The 27011-nt window shown below is 45.1% G+C and overlaps 3 protein-coding genes across 9 annotated transcripts in view; 2 read left to right on the top strand and 1 right to left on the bottom strand.

Moving 5' to 3' along the window:
* Positions 1-20274, top strand: part of LOC6726902 — a 96855-nt gene extending 76581 nt beyond the window's left edge. For 2 of the 3 annotated variants that reach the window (XM_039294529.1, XM_039294528.1), the window contains exons 12-18: positions 3657-3905; positions 4516-4641; positions 5196-7241; positions 9760-9897; positions 16115-16273; positions 16695-16966; positions 17395-20274. In XM_039294529.1, coding sequence (XP_039150463.1) covers positions 3657-3905; positions 4516-4641; positions 5196-7241; positions 9760-9897; positions 16115-16273; positions 16695-16966; positions 17395-18048 — 3644 coding nt within the window. In that variant the 3' untranslated portion in view covers positions 18049-20274. The remainder of the gene's footprint in view (positions 1-3656; positions 3906-4515; positions 4642-5195; positions 7242-9759; positions 9898-16114; positions 16274-16694; positions 16967-17394) is intronic. The other variant, XM_016175906.3, reaches the window with a different exon arrangement.
* Positions 20275-21029: 755 nt separating this feature from the next.
* LOC6726901 (GTP-binding protein 2) lies at positions 21030-25322 on the top strand. 5 transcript variants are annotated; one of them, XM_016175908.3, is made up of 4 exons: positions 21030-21278; positions 23022-23694; positions 23872-24749; positions 24820-25322. In XM_016175908.3, the coding sequence occupies exons 2-4, from the start codon at positions 23031-23033 to the stop codon at positions 25090-25092; spliced, it is 1815 nt and encodes a 604-aa protein (XP_016033410.1). In that variant the 5' UTR covers positions 21030-21278; positions 23022-23030; the 3' UTR covers positions 25093-25322. The 5 variants fall into 5 exon arrangements, with proteins under 5 accessions (XP_016033410.1, XP_016033411.1, XP_016033412.1 ...); XM_016175909.3 differs by lacking the exon at positions 21030-21278 and adding an exon at positions 21409-21693; XM_016175910.3 differs by lacking the exon at positions 21030-21278 and adding an exon at positions 22091-22192.
* Positions 25323-25471: 149 nt separating this feature from the next.
* On the bottom strand, positions 25472-26832 carry LOC6726900 (evolutionarily conserved signaling intermediate in Toll pathway, mitochondrial). The gene has a single exon (XM_002102266.4). The coding sequence runs from the start codon at positions 26714-26716 to the stop codon at positions 25487-25489; it is 1230 nt and encodes a 409-aa protein (XP_002102302.1). The 5' UTR covers positions 26717-26832; the 3' UTR covers positions 25472-25486.
* Between the last annotated feature and the right edge of the window lie 179 nt (positions 26833-27011).

Raw genomic sequence — 27011 nt, 5'->3', positions numbered from 1 at the left:
TCCAAGTGCTAATTATAGTTTGTGTTATGAAAACTTGGAGGAGCTGCTACCATGGCATATGTGATAACTTGGAGTCCACAATGGCTGGTTAAATCGTTAAAGCTGAAACTCTGGCCCTAATAAAAGCTAATCGAGTGCCATTCAACATCAAGTGGCCGGAGTAGAACACTACACACCTGTCATAGTTCCCATGGCTCCATCCCACTTAATTGACACTTTTGTGGAATCCCCAGCCATTTTAATGGACTCCAATTACCGTCGCAGGCAAACAGGCAGCTCCTTGTGTTGATAACAACAGAAGCGGGCCGCAAGTGTAAATTGAAACCAATCAATTGATAACTCAATTGATTTCTAATTGTCACAGCTCCGATTTGACGAGGACATCTAGCATGCTCCACTCCATTGGCCCATTACCCTATTGGCCCATTACAACATTGCAATGCATTGGCCCACTGGCGCTGGCTAGCCAACTTTCACACTTCGGGCCCGAAAGTGTGTGTAATTATAATTTGTGGACAACAATCACAGGCACAACGAAATACAAAAATAAATGGCCGATAAACGCCGCTCGGTGCCTTTGTGTGCACATATTGAAAATGTCTCAATTACCGCTATAGAGCATTTACTTCCGACTGTATTTCTAAATAATTAATGATGCTTAAATACCACGCCATTCAAGGGGTATGTGTTTGGGTTTGTTGGCTGTGCATAAATATGCATATGCTACCATAAAGTATCCCCCCTTTGAATTTCCATTGGGGCCAAAAGTTTGGCCCCCAACTGGAACTGGAACTGAACTTAACGTGTCAGTTGGCGGGGGGGTAGGTTTCACCATGAGGGTAATAAAAATGAATGATCTGCTTTTATTATCGAAGCCCACAGTCATTATTAAACCATTTATAATTATGGGAAAGGTCAGGCGGACAGGTGGGTGCACACAAACACACACACACACACACGTTCAGCAGGTGCGCCAGTGATATTGAATTCAATTTTTATTTCGCATATTTAATGCAAGAGAAAACCAGAGCAGCAGTCCTACATGCACAGAGGGCAGGTTAACGAATATTATTTAATTAATTGACCGGTTAAATGAATATTTTGATGCCATTTAAGCCCGAGCCCGCCTAGTTAGTTGATGAAACTAAAAAATGTAATGCAATTTTCTGCGATTTGACCGCTTCGCTGCACTGATTCTAAATTTGGGATTTTAAGCTTCAACACTGTTTGTGTGCTAAAATGACAAAGGATTTATGCCGAGTTTTTTGCTACCATCTGGTTACAATTTCTGATTATTAAATAAACCATAACAAAACTCAGTTCGGTTTAGTTATGATCCAACTGGGGAATATTATTTTGCACACTGAATTAGAATGGCGAAAAATGCGTAATTATCCCCGATTTGAGCGCCTCGCTGCACAGCTGCCAAATTGAATTGGTCGGGATGCCGACCTCCGAACTCAAATAAGTAGCTACAACTGTTTGAGTTCGTTGAAAACAAAATTTTCGCAGCATCAGCACGGGGATGTGAAATCGAAAATGAATCGGAAACACAACGGGCTACACGGGCGGAAAAAGGAAGCTCGCAATGAAAATCGAAAACGAAGACATCAGCAAACGTTTGCTCTGCCTTGCCATTATCGAATACTCACAACTGACTACTGACTACTGAATACTGAATACCGAATGTACCCTTTTTGATAATTACGATAATTGAAAGTAAATACGAGTACAATGCATAAGGATACACCGCCACCGACTGCTGTGCAAATACTACGTGGGCTATTTACACGGGCATCGCGCATACGCCACGTAAACATTTACATACCGCTGGGTGGCGGGATTGATGGTTGATTGGATATGGATGAGATAGCCTGGGCTAGCAGGGGGTTGTGTGGAACGCTATGGCACGGTATGGGGTGGAGCTCCGCATGCCTGGGGTGGGGCTTCTTTGTTGTGGGACCGCGATTGAGATTAATTGATTTACGGCTGCCAGCAGTTCGCTCATATCTTTCCAGAAATTAATCAGCAGAGGTCACAATTGACGTTATACGATTGCGAAATTGATGCTGTCGTAAAAGTATAATGTGGGATTGGATGCGGGGAACGGGGACATAATAATAAAACTGAGCAATCAGCTGCAGCCCTATCCCCCTAGATGTTTATAATAATCCGAATTGCGTACTTGTGCCGCAGATTCGCGGCACTTCCTCTCAAATTTGCATAGCAACAAGGGGTGGCATGCGCTGGAGTTCATAATTTTCGCCTGGCTCTGTCGTTGCTCGGTAAACAATGCTACGGGGTTTTCCTCCTTTTGGCCATCTAATTGGTTTGTGACCGTGCCGAGTTCTTGGCCAGAGTTTTCCCAGCGAATTGCACCGTGTGCTCCGGGGAATCGGTGTGGCCATGGCCATTAAAGTGCCAGCGCCATCCAGGTGAAGCCGAAATGAGGAAGCATGCAAAATGGGAGCGACTTTAAAGAATGGAAATTTAAAGCCGTTTAAGACAGCTTATATTATTCAGAATGAAATATCTTACCAAACAGCAGTGCGTTTTAAGTTTCCAAGTTATCTATCAGAATTCCCAATCCACCGATTCGAGATTAAGACATAGTTTATGCATCGTGTACAAATATTTGTATACAAACTCATTACACGATTTTCAGCCACAGCGGGACACACTCCAACTTTTCAAATAATTTTTAATAAAACCAGCAGAAAGTGTTGCGGCTTGGGTAATAAATGCCTTCAGGTGCTTAGAGTGCTGCGTGTGTTGTCTGCCGCGTTCTTTTGGTTGTTTTGTTGTTTGGTTGTCAGTTGGCTGTTGCTTCGCCGTTGCCGTGTTGTTTATGACAGGATTCCGTTGCCACGGGGCAAGCAAGGAGCGCAGGATGCCACCCACATCGCACACTTGGCGCAGTTTTTAAAAGTTGCTACCAAAACTTTTTGCCTGCGTGGGAATTTGGTGGCGTGGGGGACGCATATTTGCCATGCCTTGTGTATGACATAAAATTTCAAGTTCAATCGTTTCTAGCCAAAAACGCAAAATGAGTTTACTTTGAATAAATCATGAGTCAACTGGGAAGTGGAAAGTGGGGGAGTACTCCGCCATTAAGCTGTGGCCACACTTACGGGCTGGCAATGTGGTTTCCAAAATTTTTACCCGGGGCTTAATGCTTAAATCTGAGAGCAAATTTCAGAAGCTTAACAGACAATATATACATATATATTTAAATATAAGCCAGGGAACTATTTATGGCTTGTTATATTTAAACATTTCTGAAACTGATATTATTTCTATTTAAGTCCATTAATTTGCTGTTTTTATTTTGAGCAGGGCAGTAACATAATACGCTTGTCTAAGAATAAATTCCGAGTTAGGAAGCTTCAATTTAGCACCCACACCTGAGGAAAAAGCGAACGCCAGCTGCTCTACTTAAATTGAAAATCTGAGCTGTCAATTCGAGCGGCATTTGTCCCATTCCTCCGGCCTGTCAGCAAAATTTTTGCAATATAAATACTTGATATAGACAGAGCAGCATCGGACAATTGCAGCTGCTCATTATTTTGCATTTCCCCCCAAATAACCCACCCAATCGGCTCCAATCAGTTCTCAGTTCCATTCTAAATTCGATCTCCCAATCGTGTCGCCAACAGATGCGCCCGTCTGCAGCAGCAGCTCCATCACCGTGATTGGAGCCTCCTTGGAGGAGGCCGTGCCCATCCCGTGCCGCGTCAACTCGGACCCGCCCGAAATCGACTTCGAATGGACCTTCTCCACCAGCGGCGAGCACTTCGAGGTGCCCTCGGGCCACTACGCCACCATCCAGGACCCCACCATGACCACCACCAGCGATGTGAGGCGAACGGTCGTCGAGTCCAACGAGACGCACTTCGAGAGCTACGGTGAGTCCATACACTGAGGAAAAAAACAAGCAGCTACTTTTAACATTATTGTACAGACTTATTATGTAGATAACTAAAAGTGAAATGAGAGCAAAATCAATTGCAGTTGCTATCAGAGAACGTTTCGATCTCGATCTGAGTTTGCCAAACGCATGATTCGATCTTGGCTTGATTTTGAGTTCGGAATTCTCAAATGGTTTTTTTCTGTGAGTGTACAGACTCCAGTTTCAGCCATTACATAATAGTTTAGAGCAGCCTTAGGTGAAAGTGCAATGGAGAGGCATTTGCATGTGCTTGCGCTTGAGCGGGCTTTAGAAATTAGCATTTCGCATAGGCCTAAGTGCGGCCAGAGGTGGCAGACACCTGTGTATCTGAACAATAGGGGCTGTGGCTGTGGGCTGCAGATACTTTTATCAATACACTCGTATCATGCACATACTCGCACCGCATGGTCGCAAATTGGATTATCTCCTGCCGGCCCAGTTGGCTTGACTGAGCAGCTTGGGCAAGCAGAACTTATTTCATTTAACTTGGCCAAAAAGCCCAATTTAATAAACGCCCAAACCGAATTGCAATTTACACCTGTAGTCTGTCCCCCATTTACTTACAGTGGAAACCGTCAGCGAGCTGATCTACACGCCCAAAGGCGAGCGGGACTACGGAACTTTGGCCTGTTACGGCCGGAATGCCATTGGAAAACAGTCGGATCCGTGTGTGTTCCAGGTGGTGCCAGCAGGTGAGTTCCACTGCCTTCTAAACAAATAGGAACTATTAAATTAATTAAAAATCAATTCTAAAGTTTAGCCACCAACTTCGATCTAATATAATTGATGTAGACATAGCTATTGCATTTAATTAATTTATAACCAAAAACCCATGCAATACCATTATTTAGTTTACTTCTAGTCACTCAGACAATAAATCAGGTTTTAGCCAAGTTTAAATTTTAGCCACTTTAAATCATATGCAATCATTTAACAAGCACTAAAGCATTATTGATGGCAAGATATTGATACAAAATATGAAATTCATACCGATTAATGAGAAATTAACACAAATACAAAGGCATAACTTGCGGACAGCCGAATGTGCATATATCTTCCTATCAGTTTCCTTGTCAAATAGTTGTCTAAAAAGGTGAAGTTTAAATTGGCATTGAGCCAGGAAAACGATCCATTTACCGTAGTTAGTACCACTGTGTTTTTGAATCGCATTTGTTCCCTGCAACATAATACGTATGCTGCGAATGTTGTTTGGCATTGATTGGTTTCGCTTACTCGATCTTTGTAGCCAAGCCGGGGGCACTGCGAAACTGTACACTCCGGCCGTATGTTGTGACCTCCGCCTCGCTGAACTCATCGAATCAGACGACAATGCATGCCAATCAGATGCTGCCCACACAATACGGCAGACACGAGTCGAATTACCCGCACATGGAGTACGTACGTGAGCGCCATAACAGCAGTGGCGGCCATAACAATGCCACTGCCCCGGCAGCTGCCCGGAACAATGTGGCCAATAAAAATATGAGGGGCAGGACCAGTGCCGGCCAGGCCAAATCCAATAATAAGCAGCTCACTCAGCAGCAACTACAGCGCCTCAAGAAGCGGACATCATTCACACCGTCCCAAACACTGGCCGCCATCGAGCGGCAGCGCCAGAGGAAGCAGCAGTCGCAGCAGCAGCAGCAGCACCAAGCCACTGCAACCAAGTCCGGTGGCGATAGCAAGCCTGATGGATCGCCGGCCAAGTCGTCCAAGCAGCGAATGCGGCGTGCCAGCCGAGACCCGCAGATACAACAGCAGCAGCAGCAGCAACAGCAGCAACATCAGCTGCATGCAGCAACATCAATAACCAGCAGCCAGCGGAAGCAGGCAGAATCAAATTTATCAACGTCGCATCTAGGTAAAGGCAGTAGCAGGAGCAGCAGTAGCAGGAGCCGCAGCAGCAGCAGCAACATCAACAGCAAGAGTAACAATGGCAAACAGCCAGCAAAGTATTTTAATAAGCGACAGAAAAACATGCACAAACAGAAGCAGCAGCAAAAGCTGAAGCAACTGAAGGGAACAACAAACGAGCACAACAGCAATATAATCCATCATTATGCAGCTTCGAGTTCGAGTTCGAGTTTGAGGCGAAGGAAGCGACTGGCAGCAAATGACATCTTGGCAACTGTGGCGGCGGCATCCACATCGGCATCATTATCTTCCCCACCCGCATCCTCGGCCGCATCATTGGCAGCCACTGCCACGGCGGCGGTGGAAATCGAGCAGGATGTTTCTGCTGCTGATGCCGCTGCTGCCGCCAGTGGCAGCAACATTAAGCGCTCTCGCAAGTCCCTAACCATCCTAGACAAACAGAAGCAGCAGGAGCAGCAACAGTTGCTGCCTCCGAATGCTCCGCAAATAAGCAACCAGCCGGTAGCAGCAATTAGCGGCAACAATGTCAAGGAAACAGCAGCGACATCGGCACAAGGTGCAGTTGCAGCGGGAGTCAAGGACAAGGCGCCGTCCTCCAAGGAGGACTCCACTGACAATGACAACGACAACGATGGTGACGAGGACGACGACGATGATGACGATGATGGAGCAGAGATGGATGCTGAAACAGAGACTAATGACGAGGAGGATGATGAGGACGAGGGTGGAGGGGCCCACGATGACGACGCAGACCTGGATGAAGATGTTGCCCAGCTAGCCACCGACGCCGATTACTTGGCCGACGGTCCGGGCGATCTGGAGGAGTACGAAACTGTGGAGGAGGTGGATGGCCAGGCGAAACATGTGCACATGCTGTCCCTGGAGGAGCAGCTGGATCTGGAGTCGCTGGAGGACAACGTCGAGGAGGAGGACGACGGCGAGGTCGATGATATGTACAATGTTAGCGATGATGACTTTGTGGCCAGTGTGGCTCTCTCCACATCCGACACCACAGCCGCCACCCCGCTGCAAAGGACAACAGAAGGACCTCACATTAGGGAGAAAGCCACCGAAACCCAAACCCAACCCGACTCCGCTGCCGAATGGCAGCTTCCCCATTTCGACTACTCACGCATGGAGTATAGTTTCAGCAACGGCGTAGCCACCCAGAGTTTGCTGGGAGGTGGGGCGGTAACCGGGGCTGGACACGATGGCTTTGCGGGCGGCGGAACCATCAATTTCGACAACTACGACAACATCATCTACTCCACCATGGAACTCGAGTGCATGCCAGGATACGATGGCGGACTGCAGCAGCAGTTCTTCCTGGAGGCCTACGACTCCAAGACCAAGAAGCTCAGGCTCAACATGAGCAGCACCTACATGGACGTGCCCGTCTTCCGGATCGATCTATCAGGTAAGAGTTATATCCACCTAATGTGGGAGGTTTTACTGATGATTAAAGATGACATATAAGTGCTTAGTTTGCTATCTATAGGATGGGTTATTATAAGGATATACTTGGCGTATCATAGAACTTATACCATTTGCTCAACGTAGTTCATAGTCTATCAATAGGCGGGATATACATAAATACAAGCTTGCTACTGATTACAAAGTTATTTGTAGCAGCAGGCTTACAATATGTTAGATCAGATATTATATCTTTTTTAATTCCTCTAAATGTGTGGCTCTAGTCTTAAAGAAAATCTCCGCTAACATAACTTGTTTAAATAGTCCACTAAACGGGCAACTCAATTGCTTGGCCTTTAATGGTTCCGGGGAAATCCAATATTTCCGCAGATTCTCGCTGCCCCGGAGCAATGTTTTATTACACGATGCTTATGTATTATTATATTTAAATGAGGCTGGCTTAGAAATCACGAGGCCAGGGTGTTGGTCGTACAATATTTACAGTGCTGTGCGAAAGCCGCAAACTAAGGACTTGACTTTTATGCGGCCAGCAGCAGCAAGGACCAAGGACCAAGGCAGAAGGAACAAGGAGCTGGGAGCAGGAACACAGCAGCAGCAACAGCAACAAACACTAAAACAAAAACAAATCAAAGTAACAAACTGAGCAAAAAGTTGAGCTGGCGAAATTGCGCGTTGGCTTCAAGACAAGGAGAAAATCCTGCGGCTCGGCGAGGAATAGCTGCACTGAAAAAAATTCAGTGATTAAGGGGCTTGAATTTATTTAGTCACTATTTTTATGGTAATTTTTAGTTCAATGAGTTTTGAAATACTTAAAAAGTTAGTAAGCTGAAACAGCCATATATTAGATAAAAGAAATATTGCTTTCTAATACTTTTTGTTCCCGATGAAGGATATATATTACTTAAATATTGTTCAGGAACTAATTTCCAACGAAGGATTGTTCTTGATAGTGTAATCAATTTTTGCTTATACAACCTGAAACTATGTTTTCAACTAGAAAACACATTCAATGAAGTTTACTTTCAATCCCACAAATGTTACTTCTCTTCGAAGATGATTTATGTGCTGACCACATTATTTTTCACCGTGTAGTCAGCGAGCTAGCACTACGCAGATTAATTAGTTGAGGGTGCCAGGACCTCAGCTCAACCTCTCCCCCCTCCCCCCTCATATCCTTGTGCCTCAGCCATTGCTGGCACATGCTGTTGCCTGTTTTGTTGTAATGAATTTTAGCTAGTCAGCAAAACTTTTATGCCAATGGCGTTTTGAGGTGGGGAATTGGATGAAATAGAATGCTGCCAGGAGGAGGCTGCTGGGGGCGTGGCCTAGTTGCCTCGGGGGGCGGGAGAGCAGAAGAAAGCTCGAATCGAGCTGTTGAAAAAGCAAGATTTATCATGGGGGTTAACAGGGAGCCGAAAATTATAATATTACATTTGATTCTGCGGGCATGAGGCGAGTTAATGAGCCACATTTCGGATTATTAAAGTTGGCAACTTGGCAACGGGCGAGATGGCCCGATCTGATCCCGGTACCCAGCGCGCTGCTCAGTGCTGCAGTGGCATCTTTTCCAGCCAGCTATTCCATACCATATCGATGACTCCGGGGTTAAGGGGTTTCGGCGATATTTGCAAAGTCAAACGAAGCGTAAAGTCACGATTAGTTAGACAGGCGTGTTAACGACTCTTCCGATGATTGGGTGGGGGGTTGGGCGCGGTTTTTGGGGGTGCTGTTTTTGTTCCTGCGGCCTGCCAATGTATGCGTATTAGTCCTGCCACGCCCCCTAGAGCCCACCTCCTGCGAAACGCCCTTGTGCAATGGTAGTTGCCATTTTAATGAGCTGCTATCGGTGCAAGGAGAGCACGGGCACAAACAAAACTTTTGATGCGCGCATTAAGAAAAACCAGAAAAACGGAAAAACAGAAAGGCGGAAAATCGGAAAATCAGAAAACAGCGCAGCAGGGCTGGGTAGAAAAAAAACACACGCAGTTTGCAACCGGGAACTTTTCATTTTATGCGACCGAAGTTTCGCACCGCGACGTGCTAATTAAATGCCTGTTTGCCTAATGAAGTTTGCACAGAGCACTACAAGTTTTAAATTAATGATCCACGATGACCCCCGACCAGCCCAGCACTAAATTAAGACATAAAACCGTAAAACATCAAGGGTGGGAAAGGTACTATATTTAGAAAATATTTATATATGTTATAAGAACGGCCATTTATGAGACAGCTTTAGTGTTATTAGTTCAGTGTTCTAGAGTTGTAAATAATTCAAGCAGAAAGTTGGGACCATTTTAAGGAATAGCATATGTAAAGAATGTTAACATAGATCAGCAAACTGTTGAATGATAGTAAAAGCATACTTTTAGACACCTTTACATGATATTTGAAATCATTAATCTTTCAATGAAGTGCAAGGCAACTAATAAATTAAATTTAGTATCATGTTTTGGAGTTGAAAACGAGTTTATCGTGGCACTAATTATTTTCCCCCCGCACAGATCTGATGCCCATGGACTACTATCCCGATGCCCATCCGGCCCTGCACCTGGTCGTCTACAGCGTCAATCAGAAGGGCCGCTCGGAGCCGATTGTCCTCGAGAATGTGCCCATCAATGAGGCGGACAAGCGTTCAGGTAGGAGTACAAAAAATGGAGTGGAAAACTACTGCAAAGTTTTCCCGCTTCGCTTGGGTGGAGGGGGGGAGGAGGGGAAACTTTGGCTAGACCAGGAGCGGAGAAGCATTCATGGCTTTTTAAGCACCATTTCACCTTTAAAAAGTCATTCAAGTATTTGCATATTCCGCTTAACCGTTTTAGTTTCATTCTTTCATTCATTTCTTTGTTGTTGCCGGTTGCTGTTGTTTTTGTTGTTATTGTTGCTGGCGCTGTTAGTACAATTGCTCTTTTATTTAACGAGTTTTGTTTACGCTGGGGCGACACTGCAACTCCACTTCCCCCATTCCCTGCCCCATCTCCATTCGGGATCCCTTCATCCAACATCCCTGGCTAGCCGAAGTAGTGACACAAAGATTTCTTATTCATGCTTTGTTATTCAACTTTGACGCTAATTTTCTTTAAAAGTTTTTCCGCTCTCGCGACAATCGAGGTAAAAAGTGTGAAAGAGCTTGTTTTTCGAGAATGTGATGGGTGGAAAAATACCTGGAAAACGCTTATAAAAGCCTTACTTCACACTGGCAGTATAGGATTTTCAGCATAATGTCTTATATGTTTAATGCGTAATCAGAAATTACTCTCGACAACATTTTCTTAGAACATATTTGTGATACCGCATGTTAATAGCATACCATAATAATTCAATATCCCCATTTAATATGCACAATCGAATTATTGGTTTGAGCTGCATAAATTTAATTTTCATCTGATGGGCGAAAACAATTGAATGTGATTACCAAATGACGAGACCATCCAAGATTCCCCTATTTTAAATGCACAAATTGTGAAAATATATCGAGCTATCTATCACAACTGCAAATAATTACTCACTTAAACAATTTGCATTACTTTCAAGTAAGTCCCTTAATTAACCCACCACTTACGCTTTAAGAAGGAGAAGGGTTAATAGTTTTATTCCGCATTCGTAATGATATAACATCGTTTGTTGTCCCATATTAAGTCAGTCGAATTATGCACCAGCATGCCAGTATTTATTGCATCAGCAATTCGAATGGCAACACTACCTGACCAGCATCATCATCATAATCATCATTATTAAACGCACCGCACGGAGAGCTATGTATTACTTATGCTTCGAGTACTGTCCACACTTGGTCAGCCAATAATGTTTATCTGCACAATTGCATATTTGAACGGCATGGACATCGAATCCACTCAATCATCTCCTAATGCGCTCCATGGAGGCCTTCGATGTGCGATGGATTGAGTGCTGGCCAACTTATCCGGCGTATTATATGACAGCTCCGTTACCAGTTACCATTTACCTGTTACCAGTTACCAGTTACGAGCTGGGATATTCTGGAAGATGGCCCTGTGTGGGCGACTTAATTTGCGAGCATGCAATCCACCTACACCTGCCCGCCAGGTGTCAATATTTGCACCTTGGTAAATCTAAAAGCTTTTCTGCCAACAGCCGAATGAAATCGGTCAGGTGAGCAGAGTGGAGGTGTGCAGGATGTACATATAGGATGTACTGGATGGGCGGCAGGAACATTTTACAATGGCAACACTTGATGCCACATTAATGTAAATATAATCAATTTCATGTTTTAGCCAAAAAAGCGATGGCAACGCAAAACCCCAACAGAGAAAAGAAATATCTTGTTATGCTAAACTGACACACAGAGATTCCCCAGGAGTTACATTATACCGCCAGCATACAGCAACATGCACTGAGAGAAATTAAAGGCAAATGAATAAACAAGTAGGAAATATTTACACAACTAGACTTCCCCGAGTGGCCAGAATAGTTGTGAGGGTATAAATTCTTCCAAGCGAACCACTCACTGCGTTTCTCTCAGTGCACACACATCCACCCTGTGGTCGCACGGTAACAAGGTATCAAAAGCGGCAGCGGAAAGCGAGCAGACACCGGAGCCATAGCTCCTGATACTCTCGCACAGAAGCTCGTCGTGGAGCTCGGGCCCAAAGCCCAGGCGCACGAAATATAAACGATTACTGTACGACATGGAAAAATACATTAAACATGTCTTATCTGAATACAATATCCCAAAAGACAACGGTGCAGAAAGTGAAGCGAAGTAAAGTAAAATAAAATTATACTTGTATGTAGGTGGATCGCGGATCGAAGGCGGGCGGCAGGGAAATGTGACCGCCATTGCAATAGATGACAGCCAGCTCCTCCTGCCTCCTGCCTCCCGCCTCCAACTTCACTTTATTGTAAACCCTCTGCCGCTGTCTGCCTCGTTTTCTTGAAATGGAGCGCCAGACGCAGACACCGTTTCCTTTATTTATGCTTACTTTGTGTAAACGCATTCCTGCCTTGAAAGCCACATGGGCACGTTGGCCTACACTGGGAGAAAAAGCAGGACTATCTGTATCCCACAGGTGCCAAGTAGAAATATCTACTAAATACCAGCAATCCGTTGGATACAGCCTTGCATTAATAGAAGAATCTTCTGAATCTTAGGCAATCCTTCAATAGATTAGATTCAATAGTCCCTCCTCCGAGTAAGCACTCATGATTTCTCCCAGTGCCCTCCGTATTCCCAATACATTTTAACCAATCCACTTTTTCATCATCTCATCGAATCATTTATATCTCAAACGGGAGCATTAAATCGAATTAAGCTCATGAGCGGAGGCAGGGGAAGAGGCAGCCGGAAGGAGAGCAGCCAGGTCCTGCCTGCACTCATCCAAATGAAGCCCATGCAAACAATTGGCTTATGAGCGGCACGCAGGACTCGCTCCTGGTGGTTGGGATGCGAGGATAGTTTGCCACCGTGGTCCGTGGAGCCACTGAGCTCTGCTGCCTGCCACACGGAGGAGTGACTCCACCCGACTCGAGGCTCCTGGCTCGGTTGCCTGGCTTATCCGCTTAAGTCGGGGCATGTGCATAGAGGTGGGCCCCCAGTTGCCGGCACACCATTCCAGGTGGTTTTATTGGTAAATATTTGCACAAGTGTGAAAATTTCATTACGCCAGTGTGCTTATATTTAAATTAAATTTCTTTTTCTTCTGGCATCTCATCTCGACTTGTGTTTCGGTTTCAAGTGCCCTCTTCCTGGTTGCCAAATATACATTTTATTTGGCAAGCGATTGCTCGCTTCGGTTTTGTTCCTTTTATGCCCTTTGTGTTGTCGGGCTGCCTGATGCGATTGGGGATTTGTCGCCGGCGGAGCGGACGGAGCGGACGGAACGGACGGAGGATAAGGATACGGATGTATCTGAGTGTGTTTGCTGTATGTGCCCAACTGGATAATTCGAAAATGTTGCCGCCCACATGCAAAAGGTGCGCCGGTTAGTGCCAATTCTTCACATTCAGCCATAAATGAGAATTGAGAATTACGTATCCGCCATGTGGTGTCGTTTGGCTGAGCATCAAACGGAATGATGAATTTATAATGAATCATTCCCACTCCCCGGCATGACATTGAATAAATGAATAAATTTGGCATTTAATTCAATTCACTCGCTCGCCAATATGCGCATCGATTCATAAATCATTTAAACGCTACATGAGCATAACGAAATTAAATAACAATTTATTTATCTGCTCGGATGAGCGTTAAGAAATTAATAGAGCACCAGCTTACCAAATCCCATTCGAGTGGCGTAATGTTAACTGTGTGCGTGCCTAATTTCGAATTTGACTAAACCGTCGGGATTTGGGCCATGCAAATAGGTTCCATGATTGATGCCTTGTCCTAAATCAGGACTCGTTTGCCGGCTGCAATTGCCAGGCATTTAGACCGATCTAATTAAAATTAAAAATGCCAACCAGTCAGCATTCCACTCTTCCTTCTTTTTTTCAGAGTTCAATGCAAATACAGTCAGTTTCAAAAGTTTATAACTCATTCCATGGCATGTATACTATTCCACAAGCGAAAGCCTTGAACTTTCGGTAAATGTAATTCGATTAAGCCATAATCTGTCAATCCTTTCAAAGTTTATGCAAGATATAATCAAATTGAAATACTAATACACAGTAGTGCAAGACTTAATTAATATTTTTACACTATTTGCTGCTCACACAATCACTTTTCCATTGGTTGAATATCTTAATCGGCGATTGAAATGCATTGTTTCAAGCCAACAAGTTACCGACATGCTGGATGTTTTGAATGAAATGTTATAATACGCTCAATGTCCTGCGTTGAATTCGTTTTTATTAACCCCCCCTATATGGCATGCAAAATAAAACGCGTGGCTGAAATGCTTTTAGCCGGGTAAAACTCGATAAACTATACAAATCGAAATAGCAAAAACTTTCGGCCCTCGCATTTTGAACGCGCTGTATGGCTGAGCACACACACAGCTACGAGCATATATTTGTACTTTTTCCAAAAGTCATGTGCCGGCAATTACAACCCACCTAAAAGTGGGTGGGCAGTGGGTGGCTGTGGGCGGTGGGTGGTGGGTGAAAGTTGGAGTGTGTGCTTTGCACGGATGTGTTCGCTTAGACGCAGCCATGCATAAATGAGCAATTTCGCCAGCGGCGCAGTTTCGTCAACATTTGGCACAGCAACATTCGGCAGTCAAAGAATATTTATTGATTTGCAACTTTGGCGTTTGGCTGACAACAAGACCAGGTTTATAAATTAGCAACAGTCTGCATGCACCACCCATCCATTACCCTCCCATTACCATCCCATTACAGCCTGTTGTTAGCATGTCGTTTGGTTATTACAGTAGGCACTGCGTATAAACCGACTTTTATAAAGATTTATAACGGCTTTGGTTTAATGGCGTTGTGGTAAAAACATAAAATAGTTCCAGACCTCTTGGTTTACCCAATTCTAGCGCTATAAATTCACATTTAATAACATCATAATCGTATAATCAAGAAACCAGAAACTAAATTGAACACAGCTAGAGTTGTTGTATCAAGATTGTTATTGAGAACTAATATTTGCTGAAATATCGAAATGAAATCATTGTTTAATCAATTCAGCATCCACTGTACTTCCGCTTCCTGATTCCTCCTGTTGTTTGGTCTGATGTTTGCCTATTGAGTTTCTGCGTTGCATATCCGCAGGCGCGCAATTTGTTGAATGTCGAGAATATACACTGTGTACGAAGGTGGGCGTCGCATCGCAATGCTCAGGTTGCGTATCCGCAGTGTGGGCGGCCGGCCTTGTAATGCATATTCAATTACGAGTTCCCCAATCGTCCGAAAATCCAGCCGGCAAGCGGATTTTAATTGAAAAGCTTAGCGCTGACGTTAAAGCCATCGCCAATCGGAATCGCAATCGCAAATACAACAAACTAAGCGAGCGATTGGCTGAAGGACCGCTGCCTGTGGCAGCCACTTGACATGCGACGTGCGTTTTATGGGCGCAAGCCCGAGGGGCGGGGGGCGTGGCGGTGCGGTATTGGCCATATGGGTTATGGATTTGGTTGATACGGCTGGAAAAGCGCTGGGCGAGCAGCAGTCAAGTGGCCAACGCCGCATCCAGTTTATTGGACCCTCGCCGACCAATGGCTATTTATCGAGTTCGGTCAGACAAAGAGCTGGCATATAGCTTTCATCATCAGAAGTCTGGGGAAATAACCTGCATACTCGTGCGTTTTATTTCAAAAATTGTATTTTAAGTGCCGCATTCCCATTTATGTTTGAATTTTGCAATCAATGCGAAAGTCGCAGCATGATGCAAGTAAACTTATTTTGAGATTAAATAACAGAGATTTTTTAAGGTTTTAAAAAAATATAAAAATAAATGAATATTTTAAAGTTTATCACACTTTTGCTTTATCAAGATATATTGGAAAACTGTTTTTTTACCTCATAAAATTGCATTATTATTTCTTTTTGCATCACTTTCCTTTAACCAAATAAATAAAATGAAAATAATAATAAATCTTAACATATAGAATCTTATAAACTTATGTTTATGTTTTACCTAATTATAAGTTTTTAAATATTTTTTTTCATTAGGCTTAATTAGGAATGAAAGCCACCTAGAGAATTACCATGTGGAAAAAGGGGTATATCTATGTTCGATTTCCTCGAAACTACACCGTGCAATTCCTGAATGGGGAAATACCTTTTACCTTCTGTTTGCATGATTACAATTATTTCCACAAACTGTATACATTTTCATTGAAAGTCCAAACATGAAAGGCACATCATCAATGAAGACAAATCTCCTGCAGCAATGTCCTAATCGCTCTACCATTTGTTGCTCCCTTTTTGCAGATGGTCGAATGGGTCTGTCCATCTTACCCCTGGCTGCTCTCCTCGCCGGCACACTATTCACCGTGGGCATAGCGGTGCTATCCGTGGTGGTCATCGCCGTTCGCAGGCGCCGTGGCCAAGGAGCCCGCAACATGTGCGATGACAAGGACAAGCACCTGGGTGGGTCATTGCAGCATACGCACGGCCATGTGGAGGTCACTCAAATACCCTGGCAGGGGATCAAATAGTTTCCTTTGATGGCCTGTCATCAAGTGTAGAGGTTTTCAGTTTCTATTAGGTGATTCGATCACATTATACACATCCTATCCAGCTTTCTACATGTATCTTGACTTTATGAAGTAGTATCCTCAATCTAAAACTTCAATCAAATTGTATCTACCAGAACAACATTACTTAACTAATTACAATACATTTCGAATTAATTATGAACTTGATGTCAGTCTTGCCAGTGAAAAGATCTTTTGTTAGGATGATAAATATGATTCCAAGTAACCTGCTGCAAGGGTATTTAGAACACCACAGTGCTGAGCCAACTCTACATGCTCTTGCTCTTTTTGCTAATGCTCCACTCTCCCGACAGGCATGGATGTGACGGTGACTGCGCCCCTGGAAACGGGAGCTGGCCACCAGCGGCTCGTGGTGGCCTATACCCTGAAGCAGGGCATCGAGAAGCAGCCGGACATATTGAGCGCCCAGAAGAGTGCTCCAACTGGCGGTGACGCCTCGTCGCCGCTGGGAAATCGGCCGAGTGGTTTGTTCGCCGGCGGAGGAGGAGGAGGAGGCGGAGGAGCTGGTGGTGCATCTGCCGCTCCCATGACGGGCAACAGTGGTGGCCACAAAACCACGGATTATGTAAGTGCCAGTGGCCAGGAGGAGGCGTTGCCCTTTAACTATGCCATTTATGTATGTAGTCGACACCACAGGCGTTTATTGCAAACGGGCAGGACTTTATAGACATCCTTTACATTGCATTTTCAGTATGTTACCCTTCAATAATATAAAATTTATACGTAAAATATACTGTTGTTTATTGTTTTAAGAGGATTATTTAGCTATTGACTTATACATACATTTTATGTAATGTATTTTTCAGAATTTTCTATTGTGTTCTATGCCCTTTATTAAATTAATTATTGAAAATGGAAAGTATACATTCATTAATGGAAACATTAAACGAAAATGCAATGCAAAGGGAATGTATTATTTATATTTTATTGAGTCGTTTTTTTAACTGGCTTTCTGATTAGCTACTAGCCAACTTACCCCGTTTTTCATTGCAGGATGGCAATGCGCCGCACCTGAACAGCCCGCCCTCGCAGTCCAGCACCTTGAAGCTGGAGAGTGACCCGGCGGCGGCCGGTGGTGGCCTGGTCGGTGCCCGGGGTGGCGGGAGCAACCCACCGCTTCTCTACGACGCCATGCCCACGCTGAGTCGCTACGAGCAGCTGGGCCTGAGCATGGCCAGCTACTCCGCCGGAGCGGCGGGCACGGGCGGCAGCAGCAGCACCCTCAGCTCCGCCGGCAGCACGGTGAGCAATGCGATGGCCGCCAACGGAAGTGCGGGCCCGGGTGGCTATGCCGCCCACCTGCACCACACGCTGCCCCACAACATGGCTCCTCAGCGGGGCCACGATCCGCTCAACCTGGCCGACTACCTGACCACCAGCAGCCTCATAGACTACGGCCTCAACAAGCCGCCCGCTGCGCACATGACGCTGCCCAAGGGCATGGGTCTGGGCCTGGGGATGGGCGTGGGCGTTGGAGCAGGAATGGGCGTGGGTCCTGGACCGGGAATGGGCATGGGCATGGCATCGGCGATGGCCGCCGGCACGAGCCTGTCGCCGTCGCAGCTCAACACCATCACGCACAAGTCGGCGGCAGGACGCAACCACATCATCACGGACACACTGCCCGGGCCGGAGAGCTGCGTCTAAGCACCATCCTGTCGTCCTGGCATGGAAACCAAAAGACTGGCGCACAGCAGTAGCCCAAAACACAGCCGAATCAGAGTGACAGCGAACAACTACTAGTCATGTGAAGCTGCGGTCAAGTTTGCGGTGGAGGGGTTGAATACGTTAGTTAATCCAGGTCAAGCCACCCTTATAAGTTTACTGATTCTACAGACCAAGTTTGAGAGTATAGAGTATAAAGTATACATGGTTTTATAGAAAAGTTGAAATCTATTTCGAAGAAGATACGTGTTGTTTTTAGTAAATAATCGCTAAATTTTAAATGTTTAAGTTTGTAAAACAACATATCCTAAATTTACGAACTACACTGTAAACAAAATAATTTTAGGATTGCGGAAAACACATTTTATTAGTTATATAGCGTTTTGTAAGCTCTATGATCTGATTAATATAAGATTGTTCTAAACTGGAAATGAAATGGAAAATATCATTGTCAAATTGAAACTTATTTAGGATAAATCTGTTGTAAAATTAAAAGTGCTGTAAGAAAGCAACTTTTGAGTTGGTCTTAACCAAATTTGAACCGAGGGTGCCACCAACTTGACCGCAGCTGTACACTTAAAAACCCTGTTCGACAGCGTCGCTTAGAAGTAATTACTAGATGTAGAGGAGTAGCTAAAGTACGAATATGTATATGTAATGCGTGTGTCTGTGTCTCCGTTCGTTTGTAAATGTTTAAGCTAAGCGTAACCGTAGATGTACTTGTATACTATATCCTCCGACTGGTGTAGGTCGGAGCCCCTCCCAGCCCCGCGCCTCTGGGTTCAGTCTTTAATTTAAGGGGCGACCCCCAAGGTGAAACTAATCTTCCACGACCTGTGCCCATCGCGAGGCCGAGTGGCTGGGAGCAGGGCTCTCCAACTCGAAACTCGTTGTTGAATCTGTTTGTCCCGGCTAAAGTGAGAAGCACATATCCCCCAGAAAACATAGCCCCCCTCCTGCCGCAGACGCACTATTTGAACTGCCCTCCCGCGAACGAGATCAAAGTCGGGCCGACCCGAAAAAAGGCAAAGTTATATTGGACACGTCTTGCGCCATTGCGTGCCCAGTGCTGGTCATTATTTAACTTTTAAACACGCGCCAAAAACAGCACCAGATTTGAATTTAATGGTCACAGCAGTTGCTCCCGCTCCCGCTCCGGCTCCACTGCCATTAGCAGCGGGGCCAGCCAACAAGTGAGCAATAAAGAAAAGTTTAGAAAAATATCCCAATCCATGCTGCTGGCCGGATCCCCAATCCGGAGTACCCCCTCCCGATTGAATGGGTATATAGAACTGGGCACGGATTTGTGCGCACGATAGCGCAAAACGATGACAATAAATGGAAAAGTTTTTAATAAGCTAATAAAATGATTTATGCGGGTCGAGCGATAAGAGGGATAAAAGGCACGGAGTTCCACTTCCAGATGGCCATTTGATGGGCCCGATTCCGGCCAATTCCGACCGACAGACACCTCATTGACGGACGCCAACCAGTTGGACCTGAGCACCCACACACACACACAACGAATGTATTCTTGAGCATTATTTATTGGATATTGAATGGGTCGGCCCAGCTCGCAGGTTTGGGGCAGTTCCTCCTATCATCCCACTTTCATTGGCAATTGTTATCAAGGCATTAGCACATCGGAAATGCTATACGACTATATCATACTCAAGACAAGGGCTAAACGACTATAAGTGTTCAAACGTTTGTCATATCAGTTGGGCGATTCTGTTCTTGACTTTCTAACGAAGAACCGTAATGGGAAATTAAAAATATCTATGCTAAGTCATCGATAGCGATTAGTGAAATCAATGTAATGTCATAATGTTTAAATGTAAAAGTTATAGCATCCAGGCAACTGGTAGAGCAAATCGTAAACTTCCTCCAAGTTTATACATACATAGGCAAGGTCCCCGCTGTAGATAACCAAAATCGAGTGCGAGTAGTGCAATTTTAAAACGATCCCCAACAACCTGTAGCATCACGACATCCCCATGATCCATGTCGAGGTCAGCAGATACTATTTTATGAGCCTCAGAGAGGTCAACGATGTACATACATACATGCAAGCCCAAGTCCCGAAAACAGACAGACATACATATACACATCATTGTAACTGACTACATATGTAAAAATGCTTAAAATATTTGTGATAAAGTAATAATGTTAATGATAAGGAATAAAACGTAAATATATTAATGAGAATACATTGAGTTTGAATTAAAGCAATTCGAGTTGTTCTTTCATTGCTGGGAGGCACAAGGTTTTCCCCAATTTATTTTTCCTCTTTCGCAGATACAACTGCTGATAGCGTTCCAAAACCATAAACAAATCTTCACACTTTCGAATGATTTTCTAAAACCAATGGAAAAATGTTTTGTCGCTTCCAGAATTCCAACATTCTAAGGGGAGAGGTCGACTATATAATACCCTTTTCCCACTTTCGATATGTGGAAGTAGCAAAGCAGATGTTTTCGAGCTTGAAAGCGAGCTCCACCTAGCGGCAATTATATAAGTTGCTCATATAACGGGTAGGATAATGAATTTTTTTGTCACTGCGGTAATTTTTGGAAGGAAAGTAATTACAATTTTGAAATCACCGCTTGATTTAAAAGTAAGACCCATTTCCTTACACTTTCTACCTTAATTTAAACTAACGAGCCGAGATAGAAATTAAGTTCCATGCTGGCTAATTAACTTATTTGAGTAATATTTACCAAAACGAAAGGAATAAGAAGGAATTTTAACACTAAAGTACCGACAAAGCCATCTTTTATGAATGATAAGTGGTATAAAAACATAGAAGATGCATCTCCTTCCGGTGAAACATTTGCAGCCCCATATATTGTTAAGAATACGTTACAATTTGAATTTGAAACGTGTGTTCCGTTCACAATGGACGCAGAGACAGGCAGTGTTGGTAAGCGCGCGCAGCGGCTGGATAGGTCAGTGACAAAAGGCACTAACGCGTGGCGAGCATAAACATCTGTTTGTCGGAGTCACAAAATGTAGGAAGTTTATGGTTTGTAATCGAGCTAATTGATTGGATTGCTGGCGCAACTTTGGCGTCCCCCGAAATTTGAAGTGTGCTGGGAGTGCTTAACCCACAAAAGTGCTAAATTGCCATGGCAACGTGAATCGACGCGAATAGCAACACCCACCCACACAGAGACCATTGAAGATTTGCACATTATTGCATCAGCAACTGCGTAAGTGCAGAGCATTGACTCCATTTTTGTTTGGCTGATGAAATCGAAGCGCGATTTATGTTTCTTGTGAAATTCCCCAATATGCTTGCCCTGCTGCCTCTTCTGCTGTTTGTTGGTTGCATGAATTCAGTGAACGCGGCAGTTACTTCCCGGAATTCAAACGGAAAGGGGCTTTCCGCGAAGCGTCCTCAATCAATTTCGAGATAGAGAATAATAACGCAGCTGACGCGATCAAAACAAAAGCGCTTGTGTAGAAAATCAGATGCGAAGCAAACGCGGCGAGGACAAGACGCGAAAAGCTGTCAAAACTACGCGCCGAAAAAGGAAAGGGTCTAGACGACCTAGAAATCCGCTACGCGTATCTACATAAAACGTAATCATTTAATACAGTGGGAGTTATCTCACAATTAAGAAGGTTTGTTTTTTATACTAAGTTTTCTTATCTGAACAAATATCGTACGATTAACGAGGTGTGTTTGAATTGGGGAAAGCCAAGCTTTAATTGTTAAATAAAATTATCAAAAGTCGCGGCTTCGCATCAAAATCACTTTTAGATTTCCTGTGAATGATAGTATATGACGTAATTAAAGCTATTTCCTGCCTTCTAATTGCAAAAATAAATTAAATAGAATTAAAACCTACAAATTTACCACTTATCTTTAGCTGTAATAACATTTCGCATTAAATATTTAGGTAATTTTAGGTTAATTTCAAGTTAATTTGTTTAAACTCAACCCCCATTTGCTAAAGAAAAATACACCTATAAGTTCCATGAAAGAACTCAAATGCCCTGTGGTAGGGTATTGCGAAAGCTTTTGAAGTATTCAGGTGCGCTTGTTCTTCGGTCGACAAAGCAAAACAGCGGGAGCAGGTTATAAACAAAATCGAAAGGCAGCCAAAAGCGGAGAGCACAAGTACGCACACAACTACGAACTACAACTACACAGCACCCAGAACCCAGATAGCCGAACGAACAACAAATTCGACCTGGGCAAATGAAAAGCGCAGCCAAAATCGATATTTTGTGCCAGCGTCGCGCGCAAATAGGAGCTGCTTTAGCGCTTAATATCTCGCATAAACTCGAGTGGATTGGTTTGAGTTGTGAGCCAAATATAGGGATTATCTGGTAAGATGTTTGGAACTTGTCGTCTTATCGACCTTCTGCCCCCGCGCATGGGCTCCAAACAACGGCCAGAGTCGTGGCAAACATAAACAAGCGTTTTCAAGGTCGCTGCAAGTGAAAGAGGACGGCCAAAAAAACAAATGGGGAAAATTTCAGTTTTGATGGATACACATAAGCAAACGGTTGCATCAAAACGATACATAGAAGTTGAAAAATAATTGTTTTTAAAGTGAAACAAATGACGTGGTGTCGAAATAAGGTTTAAAAATACTTAAGTACAAGATTAAAAGTTATTTCAACCCAATATTTAACTGCTTGCCGTGGTGAAATGAATAATTCTCAGACTAAATACAGTAAAATATGAGTAAACAAATCAAGTAATATTTACTTATGTATCTCACTGCTATTATTTCAGACACGGCTGTTCGAAAATCTGTATGTATGTACATATGTACACACATACATTTGTATGTATGTACGTTTTCGATGTCGCAATTGGCCCAAAAAATGTTTTCTTCTCAAGACAAAGAGTTCCTTTGTCTAAACAGAATTATTAGCATATACCCCATCTGAAGGAAAGTCATTTGTATTTATTTGAACCCCACTCTTCTCTTTTGCAGCAACACATTATGGAGTCCTTCCTGAGTCTCTTTGATCCCAATCAGGACGACGGCTTCGAGGAGGAGCCCGAGCTCAATGGCAACAGCAGCGGCGGCGGAAGCAGCAGCAGCGACTATGAGACGGACGCCAATGCCAACGAGTGCAGCGTGGTGAGCGGGATGCCCACCGAGCGGGGCAACCTGATCTTCGACTTCGAGCAGGGAATGCTGCCACCAGAGCCGCAGCTTGGAAATGTGGAGTACAAGCTGAAGCTGGTCAACCCGTCGAAGCAGCGATTCGAGCACCTGGTGACCCAGATGAAGTGGCGTCTGCGTGAGGGAAACGGCGAAGCCATCTACGAGATTGGAGTCTCCGACGCCGGCTATCTGCAGGGCCTCAGCGACAAGGACATGAATGCCTCGCTCACCACGCTCAAGCAGATGGCCCACAGCCTGGGAGCCAGTACCTCGGTGCTGCGACGAAAGACCATCGCCGCACGACGCGCCGTCGCCGAGGTACTGGTCCGTAAGATCCCCGACGACCAGCACAACATCGAGGTTCGGGTGGCGGTGCTCGGCGGAGCTGATGCAGGCAAATCCACTTTACTGGGCGTGCTAACACAGGACGAACTGGACAACGGACACGGCCGGGCGCGGCTCAATATGTTTAGGCACATGCACGAGATTCAGTCTGGTAATATGTCGTTATTAGTACTAATTACAAATATAAATTAATTCAAAATATTTGGAATATCCAGATGTACGACATCTCTTGTTGACCTTTAACAAACTTATTTTCCAAATTCTATTTATATCGCATAAAGTCTGATTTGTTTGCTTGATAAATGACCAATTTGCTTCTCTTATTAAGGCCGCACTTCCTGCATCTCCCACGAGACCCTTGGCTTCGATGCACTGGGCAATGTGGTCAACTACAAGTACAATGAGATGATGACGGCAGAGGAGATTAGCGACAGATCCAGCAAGCTGGTTACCTTCATGGATCTGGCCGGACACAGGCGCTACATGCGCACCACCGTGCAGGCACTGAGTGGATACTCACCGCACTACGCCATGCTGGTGGTATCGGCGGGCAGCGGTTGCAACGACACCACTGAGGAGCACTTGGCTATTGTGCGGGCACTGGACATGCCCTTCTTTGTATTGGTCACGAAGACAGACATCACATCGCCGGACGCGACGGTACAAGAGTTGTGCAACCTGCTCACCACCATTGGGTGCCGGAAGGTTCCCTTCGTGGTGACCAACACGGATGAGGCCATCTCCGCCGGGTCAAACCAGATCTCCGAGAACATTGTGCCCATCTTTTGCGTGTCGAATGTCACGGGCACGGGCCTGAACCTAGTCACAAAGTTTCTGTACGTCCTTTCGCCCGGAATCAGCAACGCCGAGAAGGATCGGCTCGAGCAGGAGTCTTGCGAGTTCCAGGTGGACGAGATCTTCCGGGTGTCTGACGTCGGACCCGTTGTGGGCGGTCTACTTGTCCAGGGCGTGCTGACGGAGAATATGCCCATGAAGATTGGTCCGTTGCCCGATGGTAGCTTTCATCCCGTAACTGTTAATACTATCCACCGAAACAAGGCTCCTTGCCGAGTTGTTCGAGCTGGTCAGAGCGCTTCGCTGTCTTTCAGTATGGATCAGGACGTGCCCACGCTACGCAGTGGCATGGTTCTTCTGGGTGATATTGGAAATAGTCTGGATGAGCCCTACGGGACCTTCTTCTTCCAAGTGAGTTGCTAGTTTTCATTTATGAGCCATATTATCGTTACCAAATAATTACATTAACTTTCCCTTGCAGGCCAAGGTGTCCGTGCTGTTCCACGCCACGGCCATCTATGTCGGCTTCCAAACCACAGTCCACATAGGAAGCATTCGCCAGACGGCCGTCATTCGGGGCATTATGGGCGGCGAGCGACTGGGCACAAACGATTGTGCTTCGGTGATGTTCGAGTTCGTCGGCCACCCGGAGTACGTGCGTCCTGGAATGCGGATCCTGTTCCGCGAGGGCACCAGCAAGGGAATCGGAGTTGTCACGCAGGTTTTTCCCGTCAACAAGACGGGCATAAAGTAGAGAAGCGGGCCAGCTGGATAGTTCCAATGACATAACTATATATCTCAAACAAAGATGACATGTACATACACTTAATTAGCAATTAGAGGGAGGCGTTAAATCCTAGGCAGATCTTCTGTACACTTAGTTTCGGGTTCTGTGATTTTTCGTTTAAGCTCGGCTCACAATCGGATGTTGTGAGTAATCCTTCTCAATTAACCTTACTTCATTAAAAACCACCCCAAAATTCATACAATGTTTCTTTCGATTCGCTGCTGAGCCAAAGGGTATAAGTAATTAACGAACTATCGATTTTTTCCCTTCTATCAGACTATATATATAACTATATAACTCTAAGCAACATTTACCATCAATTCTATGGTATTCAAAGACGAAAAAGTGCTCAACAATTTGTTTATTTCGCTCTACTGCTGTTATGCTCATCTTGACTACTGTTATCACTTGTTGCCGGGACACTGGCGCCACCCTCAATTTCTTCCGCCTTGGCTGGCACTTCGGATGTGAACCGGAAGAGGACGGGCACCTCTCCTATGGAGGGATTTCCGTTCGCTTCCAGCAGGCGAATCCACGAGAGCAAGGAGTCCTTTGTGGAGGTGCCTGTGGCACAGATGGCCATAATGGTTCCGTCGTCCTGCTGGTGGACAGAGCGCAGCTTGCCCAGCTGATTGTGTCGCCTTGGTGGAGCACGACCGAAGAAAGGTACTTCAATGTGGGAGACATCGTCCTCGTCCAGCTGCCGCTCATCTAATTGAGACAGGAACTCGGAATCTGCATCGGCGCGCAGGGTAAAGTAGTTAATCCGCCGATTCCTAAGCCATATGTGGAAGGGTCCCTCGATGTACAGAGCTTTCTGGCGAGAGTGCTCCCGCAGCAGTTTCTCCTGCTCGGGACTCATTCCACTCACGATCCACGTATCGTCGATGGCATCCTTCAGCTCGCTGGTCTCGAAAACCGTGATCTTGGACCGCAGGTCGACCGTGCACATCCGCTCCAGCGCCAGCTTGGCCATTTCCAATGTATCATCCGGAACAGGATCGGGCAGTGGCCACGGTGAGAGGTTTTTAAACTTTGGCATCCAGTACATCATGCGCCAATACTTGCGCAGTGGATGTCCCTGCCTGCCGAAAACATTAAGCAGCATCGCCTCCATCTCGTGATCGGGCATCACCCCGCAATCCTCCATCTGCTCAAGCAAATCAATGATGCACTGCTGCTGTTTGGGGTAGTGCATGAATTCCGCCTGGAACATGTTGGTGGGTATGAACTTGCCCTTGGGCATCACGTTGATCAGGGCCTTGTAGACCTCCAAGTCTCTTTCCACCCCGAAATCTGCCATATTCTTGAGCGCCGCGTAGATAAACTCCACGTGGTTGCGGCGATGGACGTCGCGCTCCTGGAAGATTTCCACCATGGTCAAGTAGCTGTTTTTTGTCCTGTCCTGGGCGGCGGTAAAGGGGTTCCTCAATGCCGGCAGGTTTTTTGTGCCGGGTTTCTGTGCCCTGGGATTTGGATTCGGGTTCTGTTTCGGATTTCCCTCATCCGTAGCGTAGCATCTAAGGCGGCTGACCAGCGAATGGCCTCCATTGCCGTGCAGCCGCAGCAGACATTGTGCGCGGCGTATCATTTTTTATTTATAATTAATTAATTGAATAATTTTGTAAATACGATTACAAAACATTGCACAAGCTGCGGAACTAGTTCGCGTTTTGCAGCACTGCTGCTGCAACATATGTTTTAATAGCGCTGACAGTCTAGCGTATTTAGCGAAATTTGGTAAATTCTGGGGACGGAAAATTGTATTTAATTTTGACTGTTCCTAAAGATTTTCAATCTTGTATAGTGTCATGAGTGTAATACACGCATTTACAGTCATAAACCAGTAACAGAAATTGAAGTCAATATAGCATAAGCTCATTCTG

This window comes from Drosophila simulans, chromosome 3R (genome assembly GCF_016746395.2).
Source record: "Drosophila simulans strain w501 chromosome 3R, Prin_Dsim_3.1, whole genome shotgun sequence".
NCBI lineage: Eukaryota > Metazoa > Arthropoda > Insecta > Diptera > Drosophilidae > Drosophila > Drosophila simulans.
This window is presented reverse-complemented; position numbering and strand designations above follow the sequence as displayed.